General features: G+C 42.9%; 1 protein-coding gene across 2 annotated transcripts in view; it reads left to right on the forward strand.

Moving 5' to 3' along the window:
* The window catches only part of MCF2L2 (MCF.2 cell line derived transforming sequence-like 2), a 318915-nt gene that overhangs the window by 254921 nt on the left and 51507 nt on the right, over positions 1-12487 (forward strand). For both annotated transcript variants that reach the window (XM_032803865.2, XM_032803866.2), the window contains exons 16-18: positions 1375-1441; positions 4371-4486; positions 7333-7402. In XM_032803865.2, the coding sequence (XP_032659756.1) occupies positions 1375-1441; positions 4371-4486; positions 7333-7402 (253 nt within the window). The remainder of the gene's footprint in view (positions 1-1374; positions 1442-4370; positions 4487-7332; positions 7403-12487) is intronic.

The raw sequence follows: 12487 nt of genomic DNA on the forward strand, positions 1-12487 counted from the left end.
CTGTTCGTCTTAGCCTCTAAGGATAGAACAAGAAGCAATGAGCTTAAACTGCAGCAAGGGAGATTTAAATTGGACATTAGGAAAAACTTCCTAACTGTCAGAGTGGTTAAACACTGGAATAAACAGCCTAGGGAGGTTGTGGAATCTCTATCTCTGGAGATGTTTAAGAGTAGGTTAGATAAATGTCTATCTGGAACGGTCTAGACAGTATTTGGTCCTGCCATGAGGGCAGGAAACTCTCAAGGTCCTTACAGTCCTAGAGTCTACGAATCTATGAAATTTGGCAAAAAAAAGTTACAGTATTGCTAACGCTGGTTCAGCCCTACTAGTGTCCTCATTGTTGGGAGGCCTAGTGTAGATGGGCCAGCATCATTTCAAGCACTGTGATCTAATCCTCCTCAGAGCAGGTGAAATTAGGGTTGCCACCTGTGCCAGGATCGTCCCTTTTTTGAGGTAGCTGTCCTGGGAAATCTGTAGGGTTGCTTGGTATAGAGTGTCAGCTATCCAGTTGTGTGGACTCAGGATTATCCCAGATGTTTTGATTTTTTTTTTAATACCTCAGAGATGGCAACATAAGGTCAAATCAACACAGTGCATAAAATGCCACTGGTGACCAGCAGCATATGTACTCCAGGCTAGGGGTATGTCTTCACTGATTAAAAAAGAGATGTGTTTTTACAGTAGGATATCTATCGCATGTTAGCGATCTCTCTGAAGTAAACAGAATGGAAACAAAGCGTTGTTGTTTTCCTACAAGGTAAACTAGGCAAGGTCAGCTATGATTGGTGGAAGGGAGTAGGGTATATAAAATGCTGCCCTCCCCTAGTTACCTCTCAGTTAACACCACAAATGCCTTTTCTCCATTGAGGCCATGTCTACATTACAAACGTATGTTGATGTAATTGTTTCCATATCCATTGTGAGGGAAAACATTGTTAGTTTCTCTTCTTATTTTATAGCAAGGAAACAAAACAGAAATTAAATAAACCTGACCTAGGAAGATAAAGTCCTCTGTCTTATTGCCTCTTAATATGTTATCACTGAAACTATCAGAGGAAGTCTCTTTTCCTCCCTTCCCCACCAGAGCGACCTCAGGGTGACCTAGATAGATCTAAAAGTGACACAAATAATCAAGATGCATTTTAAGCAGAGGAGACATTAAAACTGAGCTGGAGAAGTATACCAATCCAATGGGATACTTGGCCCTTCTAAGCTTATCTGCCACACCTGGTGTTGAAGAGTGAGGGTAGGGTAACCCTCGATGTTATAGATGATTTGTGGATAGCCCTGAGTTGGTGCTATAAAAGGAACAGATATTTTGTGCTTTGCAACATTGGTGACTATTATAACCCTCTCACTTTCTTTTTCTTTTAGCCACATAATAAATGAACTGATAGAAACAGAGCGGGTTTATGTAGAAGAACTTCAAAGTATAATAGAGGTAAGGTGAATGCTTCTGTGCAAACTTCCAGTATTTATCTTCTTCTGAGTTATTAATGAATGAGTAATACACTTACTCTTTGCAGTGATTTTTTTACCCTTGGTAGGACCCTCTGTGTGATGTGCTGAGCGCTCACAATTCCCATTCCTTGTTTCGAAGGCACAGGTTTTCCATTATAAGGCACTTCAGCCAAGAAGGTGAAGAATTAAGGCTATTTTACATATTTTACTTCAGGAGTTAGGTTAGTGGGGGCAGTCAGGGTGCTGGGGGAGCAGAATGTTTTTCATTTAAGGATCATCAGTGAAATAGTTAACAATGTTAACTTGGAAACATCACGATCAGGCTTCAGAGTCTACATCCTGATTTTTTTTTGTAGATTCCAGTGCCGGAAAGAACCATTGTGATTATCAGGTCTGCCCTTCCATCTAACTAGGGTTGGCAGAATTTATAGGATAAATGCGTAGGAATTATAGAATCATTCCCCTCTATTCGGCATTGGTGAGGCCTCATCTGGAGTACTGTGTCCAGTTCTGTGCCCCACGCTACAAGAAGGATGTGGAAAAACTGGAAAGAGTCCATTCCAGCGGAGGGCAACAAAAATGTTTACGGGGCTGGAGCACATGACTTATAAGGAGATGCTGAGGGAACTGGGATTATTTAGTCTGCAGAAGAGAAGAAAGAGGTGGGATTTGATAGCTGCTTTCAACTACCTGAAAGGGGGTTCCAAAGAAGATGGATCTATACTGTTCTCAGTGGTAACAGATGATGTAACAAGGAGTAATGGTCTCAGGTTGCAGTGAGGGAGGTTTAGGTTGGATATTAGGAAAAACTTTTTCATTAGGAGGGTGGTGAAGCACTGGAATGGGTTACCTAGGGAGGTGGTGGAATCTCCTTAGAGGTTTTTAAGGTCAGGCTTGACAAAGCCCTGGCTGGGATGATTTAGTTAGGGATTGGTCCTGCTTTGAGCAGGGGGTTGGACTAGATGACCTCCTGAGGTCCCTTCCAACCCTGATATTCTATGATTCTATGAATTTGATTTCTTTTTTTAAATAATTTTGATGTATAATATTGGTGTTTATTTTAAAGCATTTTTTGAGATTTTTATCTATTTATATGTTCACAGTTGCATGAAATTATGGGTGGCTCAGGCAGTTATTTAATGACAGTAGATGCTGAGATTCAAAAAGTTAGAGTCTTATAAACCATCGAAACACAAATTGTCAATGTCACATGTCAAAATATACCAAGTACTTTCCTTAAATCAACAAATGGTACTTTTTTGTTTATTATTCATTTGATAGTACGCTTGTACTAAGCCCAATTCAAAAGTCTAAATCACTGGATTTTGACTCTGATAAATTCTCAAGCAGCATTTTTCTTACTTTACATATTTGTAAATTTTGATTACTATTGAGGAAAATATTTTTGTCGTTATGCGTACAGTGTACATTTACTGATAAAATCTGAATCCTTGCAAGCCTTTGTATAACACAGGCCATAGAACTTCCCCAGAATAGTTCCTTGACAGCTAGAGCGTCTCTCTTACAAAACCATCTCCATTGAGATGAATGTGGGTGATTCACACCTGTCTTAGGACCAAATGCTAAACTTCATTGCACCACACTTACATAAATGAGCTTTGCACAGAAGATCTAAGAATGGCTGAGGGGGAAAAAATTCTTCCCCCAATCCAGTGTGTTGGCATAGAGTAGCTGTATAGCCATTCTTCTGGTGATAATACAAAGCATGGACCCTAGCTGTTATTAAAGCCCCTGTGTGCTCCCTCTGTGTGGGGCTTGGGTCTGTGATCCATGTACATTGGCAGATCTATGTAATGGCTTCTTCTCAGCAGGGCAGCTGGAACTCATGTTTTCCTTAGGTCTGTAACAGCCTGAGTTTGGCGGCCTTCAGAGAACACTGAAAGGCCCGCCTGTTCTCCAGGGTCTGTGAGAAGATAGGTGTTGGGTGGGGCTCGTGGTGGTGGTTATGTGGGACTTTGGGAACTGTGTGTGTGGGATTGACTAACTTCTTTCATACCTATGTTGTCCCTTCGTCATTTGATTTGAGCTGAGGGAATTGACGGGTCTGTTTACTGGTTTATTAGTGTATTTTTAAAGGCCCATCAAGTGCTCCCAGAGTCCTCTTCTTGTATAGTTTGTAAAAATTCAATAAACCCCAACAAACATAACCTCTCTCTGTGTGGAGAGCTCTGAACTGCAGAACTACGAAGACCTTGTTATGCTTAAGGCCTTCCTTTCCCACAGGGCAGGGTCAACTTTTGACTTTTAGGTTTTATCTATGTTTCGAGCTGGAGGTAATTTCCAGCTCAAGGAGACATACCTTTGCTAGCTTTGATCAAGCTAGCACGCTAAAAATAGAAGTGTAGCCATGCCAATCACAGCAGCAGGAGGGGCTATCTGCCCAGATACGTATCTGGCATCTTGGATGGGATCACATTTGGGTGGCTAGCCCCTCCTGCTGTTCCCACTGCTGCAGCTACTCTTCTGTTTTTAGTGTACTAACTTGATCAGAGCTAGCCTGGGTATGTTTCCTCAGAGAGGAAATTACACCTCCAGCTCGAAGGATAAATGTACCCTCAGAACTGTTGTTTCATTCTGTCTGTAAACTCAGCACCACCTCTGTCCGAGTTGGAACAGTATTATCACAACTCTGAGGGCTAGGTACTCAGTGGAAACTTAAAATCAACAGGAACTGATGGGTCACCAGAGAAGTGCTGGTATGGGAAGCCACCATGAACCAGCTCAATTTGACCCCTGTCGTATTTAGAGGCCAAAGAGCAAATAGGATTTGTGTCAGATTGTGCAATTATGAGCGGTTCATAGTGACAGTATCACCATATTAAATATCTCAAGCAGAGTATTTATTTTTCCTGGTGAAAATTGGCCTATTGTTTTTTCATTCTACACAGGGCTATGCTTCAGAAATGGACAATCCTGACTTAATTCATCTGATCCCATCGGCTCTTCAGAACAAAAAGGAAGTTCTTTTTGGCAACCTCCCAGAAATCTACGAATTCCACAACAGGCACGTGCTTACTGTCTAGTAATTTACACTTCAATGAATAAGCAGTTACAATGCTTTATCTGTCCCACAAATAAGCAGCCAAGAAATGTAGTCCTCACCTTACCTGTGTGTGGACCTCCCACTATAGAATCCTGAACAATGTAAAAGACCTGTGGGGTCATCTAATTCATCTCCTTGTCACTGTGGGCTTGTACCCCGTTGTGCATGTACTATGGTTTGTCGTAACTTCAGTGGTTTTAAATGTCCCTTGCGAGAAGTCTCTTATCCCTTTCCTTGGAACATAATAGATGTTGTGGACCCAGATCCTGCAGCCTTTTATTAGACAAGACTCTCATTTTCCTCTGCCGTCAGGAAATTTTTCCTAATATTCAGCCTAATTTTTCCTGTCTTCATGTCTTCCCATTACTGGTAGCTATAATCCGATTTGTTGCACTCCTTGCTAGGTGTTTACATCTGTCAAATGTTCATCTATGATGCCCCTCCAAAATCTTTGTCTACACTGGGAAGTATACTTGTTGCTGATGTCTGTCATCAGCAGTCAGTGCAGCTGAATTCCTGCTGAAAACCCTAATTTAAAGACAAGATTAAAGTACGTTCAACGTTGTTTCAGGAGATTGAGGAAACCTATTAAACATTTCCTACTGTTGCTAACCCCAGTGCAGCAGAACTGACATTAGCAACAGCAGGGATTTCAAATTCCTTTGCGTAGAGGAGGCATGCATAAGGTGTAACAGCTGCCTGAACAAAACGAGAAAAGTCCCTCCCCTTTTCCAAGGTATAATAATTATTCCAATAAAAGTCTTTATGTTTTCCAGCTTTATCCGTCATTTTTTTTAAATGAAAGTTCTTTCCTTTCTGGGTTCAAGCAGGAAAGAGACGTTCGGCCTTCCCCTAAGCCTTGTCTCTCCCCACACTTAAAGGCCTGATTTAAAGTCTATCAAAGTCAGTGAAAAGACTCCCACTGACTTCAATGGGCTTTGGATCTGGCCCTAAACTCCCACTCCTTGCTTTCATATACAGCATTTTGGCCCTGATGGATTACTGAGTCCAACTACATGTGCTCTGCACCCCTTTGCCCTCTCCCTGTCTGCTCCTACATCCCTACAGAACCAACTGAGAAGCAGAAGTTAGGCCACCCAACTGGAACTGGACCCCCTATGGCTATGGGACCCAGACAGGTCATAACTCCATTACTAGCAGATTAAAGCATGGTCCAACAACTATCTGATTCAGACACCAAACTCTGAAGAGAGCCCCATTTCTCCAAAGGGGCCCCTCTCCACCCCACCTCCAATAATTTATATCTTCAGTAGTTGGATCAGGGACCTCATGATTTTTTCAGCAATCTCTCTTGTGAGGGAACTATGGCACCTATTTAGATGGGTTTAGATGGGGCCTCCTGTGACAGACCCCCGGATACAACCTGGAACTCTGGGATGGCTGAGCCCCCTTAACTCTCCAGCCTGGGCTGCCTCTTGCAATGCTATGCGAGGGACAAGCAGCAAATCCCTCCAGGCACTGTGATCACTCAGCCAACAACATACTGCTAAATTGTGTGAATGCTCTCTAAGCGCCACTCATGAACTATACACAGGGAGACATCAACGAATCCCCCCAGCCTTACACCTCAGAATTGTACCGTCTTTCACTGCTCAAGACCTTCTCTAGAACCATGCACACTCATTAATTAGTTTGCCACTTCCGCAAAGGATAATGGACATGCACCAGCCTTTGTAATCTGAGCAGATTCCCCAAGCACTTTAGACAAACTCACTGGTAAGGTTGAAACATTAAAATTAGTTTATTAACTACAGAAAGGTAGATTTTTACATGCTTATAAGTGTGAGGTATAGAGGACGGAGTTGGTTACATAAGAAATACAGGCAAGTTACATCTTAGGCGCATTTAACGTGCAAATTCAGCTTTACGTGGTCGGCAAAAACAGGGAAAAAAAAGAAAAATAACAATATAAAAATTGCATCTGTAGTGCGGGCGATTCCTCCTGCCATTCAACTCAATGAGTGTTTCACTATATGCAGTTTTCGCTTTACGCACCTAACGGCGGAATGTAACCCCCCCATAAGATGAGACTTGCCTGTAGAAGGTAAAATCACAGTCAAAATCCTAAACTTTATCAGATTAAGCAAAACTGGGAATCAAGCAGTTTTTTTCACTCCACCAGGTATTGTAAGCGGTTCACAGTTCTTAATACACAGGCTGAATTCCCTGCTCAGCCTGGGACCAATCTGCCCAGTTCAAAGTCTTTTCTTCCAAACATTCTTGTTACCTTCAGAATAGGTGGGAGAGGAGAGAGGTGGGCTCATGATGCCACTGTCTCTTATTTTATACTCAGTTCATGTGCCCAGAAAAATACTGGCTCAAACATGGAGTCAAGCGTCACATGTCCTGATACCTTGCTGAGTCACGGAGTTAAGCAATCCCCATTGTGTAGCGCTTGTGCAACTGTTTCTTACTGAATTGTCAATCTCTTGTTTACAGTTCCACTGCTGGTCAATGGCTGGTGATGGTCGCTTAACACCCATCTGAGTGTGAGCCACCTCCCTTGTTGCTATTGGAGAGCTGGCTGTGGATGCCTCCCAGACACACAACATATTCCAGTAGCAACCATGTAGCAAAATCTTATAACGTTATGTACAATGGTGATATACTTATGTTGACAGAACAATGAGTTTCAGCAAATCATGACTTTACCTCACGAGGGCATACTTTGTACAAAACATATAATCCTATCACAGTGGTGAATATGGGGGTTCCAGAGCGTCATATCCCCCACACCGTGTAAATGTATTGATCTCTTGGAAATGCCTTTCCTCTCTCCCTCTCAGAATTTTCCTTAAGGAGCTGGAAAATTGCATTGAGAACCCTGAGCTTCTCGGTCGGTGCTTTTTAAAAAGAGTAAGTAAACAGTGGGTTTGTATAAAACCGAGAGTGTGGTCCCACAGCAGTTGCTTACACAAATGGCTTGGCTCACACTCACCTGAATCATCCTATTCGCATCCATGGGTCTGCTTGTGTGAATAAGGCACGCTCACATGAGTAAATGCTGCTGGATTGAGCCCGGGTCTAGAAAAGATTGATGCTGTTAATTAATGTAGATTTTTGAATTGGAGCCTTTTGGTTGCCTTAGTGACAGGAAGGGATCTTGACACTGGCCCCAGGCAACTCCGTGGCCACAGTAGCCCTATGCACCCCAAACACAGCCCCACCACAGGTAAGACAATGGCTCAGCAGGAGATCTTCTGGCTCCACCCAGGCCCTATCCCATCAAGCTCAAAGATGTTGAGCTCCACAGGGCACAGGAAGCTACTCTCCTAGGGCCACCCCTGGAATTCTGGCTCCTCCCTGAGGCAGTGGAATCGTATCAGGTCTGTGGCTTGCTCCCTTTGAAGTCAATGAGAGTTTTACCACTAATTTAGATGAGATTGGGTTCTTACGTATTCACAGAATTCAGCAATCCTTAGGAACGTAGGACTGGAAGAGACCTCGTGGGTCACATAGTCCAGTCCCATTATCGGAGGAAAAACCCATCCTATAATCTCATTCATAAATTTATCAAGCTGCTTAGGTTATTTGCTCCCATTACTCCTGTTGGGAAGCTATTCCAGAACCTCTCTCCTCTGAGGGTTAGAAACCTCCTTCTAATTTTATTCATGATGACTTCATTCCCGTTTGTTCTTGTGCCAACATTGTCCTTTAGCTTAAATAGCTCTTCACCCTCCCTGCTGTTAAACCCACTAATGTATTTACAGAGAGCAATCATAGCCCCTCTTAGCCTTTGTTTTGTTAGGCTAACCAAGCCAACCTCTTTTAAGCTATGTCTACACTGCAATTAAAAACATGTGACTGGCCCATGCCAGCTGACTTGGGCTCGCAGGGCTTAGGATACCAGACTGTTTAATTGCAGTGTAGAAAACATTACAGCTCAGGCTGCAGCCTGAGATCTGGGATCCTCCTACCACGCAGGGTCCTACAGCCCGGCCTCCAGCACGAGCTCAGAAGTCTACCTTGCAATGAAACAGCCCCACAGCCCGAGCCCCATGAGCCAAGTCAGCTGGCATGGGCCAGTCACATGTTTTTAATTGCAGAGTAGACACACCCATAGGCTCGTCATTGCCTTGATCATCCCACTGCAATAGCCCTTCTCTGCATCTGTTCCAGTTTGAGTTCATCTTTCTTGAACACGGGTGACCAGAACTGTACGCAATATTCCAGCTGAATAAACATGGAATCTACCCATCAGCATGGGTCTACTGTACTTTTCTGTTGTGATGGTAACTGATTGTTTAAGCCTGTGAAGTGAGCCCCACTCACTGGAAAGTCCAAGGCTACCAGGCAGTGCTGTTTCTCTGCACTGGGAAGCCCAGCATGCAGATAGCCACCTCTACCTTTGCTTGATGTACACGCTAAAGTGCAGAGCAAGTTAAGAAAATGGCTCCTTGTGGGTAACCACCTGTAATTCCGGCTCCCCTGCCAGCTTTCCCAAGTCATGCCTCATCTAGCACAGCCTCATTGTTGTAGGTGACACGTCAGAAGCTGGTGGTGCTGGCAGTGCAGTTATTCCAAAAAGCTGCTTTGCCGGTTTCCTCCTGAATACTTTCTTCCTCTGGCTAACTCACAAAACCAGGGTATTGTGTTCAGAATAGGAAGCTTGTGAAAGTAACTTGCATCTGTTAACCACAAAAGATTGTGACACACTCTGCAGTTCTGTGTCACAACGTTTGCAGTTGGGTTTTCCATTTCCTTGGCTATTGGGGTCTATCAGGCAAAGCCATGTGTGATGAATTATTGATGTTCCTAAAGCCATCTGACTGTTAATTTTTCTTTAACAAGCCACTAATTGCTGTTTACTGAATATCTAAGGCTGACGTGCATGGCCCTACACAGTAATCAGGAATTATGTGTGTGGGAAAACAGCCTGCCTTCTACTCCAAGGAAATTAAAAGATAGTTAACACGATTAAGACACATTGGTCTTAAAACATGTTAGTTTATTAAAAATAGAAGGTTTGGCCAAGAAAAAGGAGTTGAAAACCGTGATAAGATTTTGCCTTTCAAAGCAGTTCCCTTTTCTGAGACCAGTTTTCTACAGGCTAAATTGGGAAAATAAGCATCATGTGTTAGATGTTGCTTTTAGACTAGCTGGACTTTCAAGAGCTACAGGTTCAAATTCTACGAGCTGATTTAGCCTTCTATCCTTCTGGGATAAAGGGCCTGATTGTGCAATCATCTACGCGTGTGAGTAATGCAGATTCATTTAAAGTATTTCCATTAAAGACAATGGAATTACTCTCATGAGTAAGGGTTTGCAAAACTGTACCCAGATTTAGTTCCCTGCAGTTTACTCTGATTGGTTCTTTTGATTGGGATGTTAAAAGCCAAGCTCTTATCTGCTCTAAGTAACCATGAAAGAACCCATGCCACTTTTCATAAGAGATGAGATTTGTCCTACCATCTTTGGTCATAACCTTTCCTTCTCCCATTGTTCTAATATCATCCAGCTGTCTGACAGTCTGTTGTGTCCCACCCCAGGGATGGCTGCATTTCCATGGTACGTGAAGGAATTCCTGTCGTAAGGACTATATAGATATCTGTGTGGGTGAAACATACATATCTTAATTTTCAAAGGTGCTGAGCATGCTCTGCTCCCAAAGACTTCAGCTGGAATTGTGGGTACTCAACACTTCTAAAAAGCAGGCCCATAATTTATAATGTTGTTTGGGATGAGGGGAATAGTACTAATGGGACTATTATACTCCTATAATTAGACCCTAATTATAATTAAATGAAGTTAATTAGGCCCTTCACTATTGGATTAATGACAAATATTCAGGTCCAAAGGGTTTTAGTAATAAAAATCAATAAAATATGTGTCTTTCTAAGCTGCTTCTTATAGTCAGTGTTATTTGTAATGAATGAAAACAGCCACTAAAGCATAAAACAATCTGTATGGTAAGGGGCAGTTTGAGGTCCTTAACTGGGCAAGTATCAGAGGGGTAGCCGTGTTAGTCTGGAGCTTAACTGGGCAAAACTCCTACTGAGGTTGATATCAGAGATGGGATGGACTAATCGCAAACCTCAGGCCCAAACAGGCCAGAACTTTGAGGTGTTCAAAAACCAACAAAGGATCCAAATTTTGCAGATGCCTCTTGTCTTTACAATGGGCCATAGCGAAAGCTATGGTCTGAAGATCCACAAACCGCAAAATCTGGATTTAAATTTTGCAGCTTGTAGCTCTTCTCTCATACACCAGCGTAAATCAGTGATGTTAATAGAGTTACCTGCGTGTAGTTCGTATAAAGTGAAAAGAAAATCAGACCCTTTGTCTCTTCTATCTGTCAGCTTCTGTGAACCAATCAAATAAATCATTAAAACAATCTATTGAATAAGAGGTCAGATCAGACTTTTTCTTCACCTCATCATTCAAATCCCTCACTAAGAGCAAAATCCTCACCCTGGGATCTCCTTTCTGACACAATAACTCTTCTGATTCAAGGACTTCCTTCATGTTGGGCTGTTTTTAGAAGGAACCACAGCAGCTCCAAGAAAATTGGTCTGTGCCCAGGGCGAGATGCAGGCAGAAACATGGCTTTGTGTTTGTGTTCCCAGCGATGTGGCAGCTTTCTGCTTCTTCTCACTGAGAAAAGGCTTCTGGCTTGCTCCTGTAGTTACAGCCGTGTTTGCTTTGGCACAGGGTAGAGTTCGAAAGGGCTGCTCTTGAAGGTGAAGCTCCTTCTGAGTGGAAACAAACCTTGTTCTTAGTCATATGTGAAACAATACATAAGGTCTGATTCTGCGCCTACTGAAAGCAATGGGAAAACTCACAATACTTTCAAAGGAAGCGGGACTGGGGCCCAAATTATGGGCAGCTAGTGTATGTTATAGAACTGAGATTTCAATCAAGTAAAGAGTTCATTAGATTTATTCAATGTGCCAGCTACTATTCTTTATTCCCTCTGAATCATACTTATATGACACTGTCATGATATTTTACAGACAAATAAAACACAACAGGTGTTGATCATAAAGTGTTGATTGCAGATTATTTAGATTGTTCATAGTCCAGGCCCAGCAAACAACGTGCTGATTCACCAGTGACTTATTCCAGCTTTACACTGGCGAAGCCCTGCTAGGAGGAGTGGAGCTCCAGTGGGAGCCAAACAGTACGGATAAAGTCCAATGAGCGTATGATTAGAATACAGCCTGTTGTGGCTGCTTTTTTGACTGGCACTGTTTTACGAATGCTCCCTGTGGCCTGATCTGATCACACAACTTTTAACCTGCTTTTGTAACTGGTTAAAGGCTTGATCACCTCGTAACTTGGGTCACAGGTACCACAGCTGAGTTTGTGTCCACACAACTGCCTTTTTGCCGTCACAGAGGTGTTTGTGCAGCTGCTGCCCAGCTGCATTTGCATCAATGCATTCTGGGAAACGTGGTCCCACAGTAGGCCAGGCTGGTATAGAATTCCCCAGAGCCATGCACCTTTCTGGTGCTGATCACTCTGACCCTGACCTAGCAAACCATTTCAATATTTGCTTAATTGTAAGTCTGGGATGGTGCTACTCAAATGCTTAGAGTTAAGCATGTACTGGAGTGCTTTGCTGAATTAGAGTTAACACCTTGCAGGATTGATCCCGCAGAGCAGTATCAATAGCATGTGGGACAGTGGATGCTATTAGAGTCAGTGGGATTCCTCTAATGGGTAAGGGTTTGCTTATCATAGGATAGATGTCTGACCATAAAGAGAGCTGGGAGGATGGAGGGATTCCCAAGCCACAAACATGGTGAGTGCTCTGTCTGTGCTGCAGAAAAACCCAAAACAAAAGGATGTAAGCCATCCAGCAATCATGTGCCAGCCAGAACCTCTGGAAGGGGTGAAACACAATGAACTGCTGTTATTACTGCTGCATGGTAACCACGTTTGGACACATGTTTAGTGCCAGCCATGCCACTACTTCGTAGACAGATGGTTAAAAGCTTT

This window comes from Chelonoidis abingdonii, chromosome 8 (genome assembly GCF_003597395.2).
Source record: "Chelonoidis abingdonii isolate Lonesome George chromosome 8, CheloAbing_2.0, whole genome shotgun sequence".
Lineage (NCBI taxonomy): Eukaryota > Metazoa > Chordata > Testudines > Testudinidae > Chelonoidis > Chelonoidis abingdonii.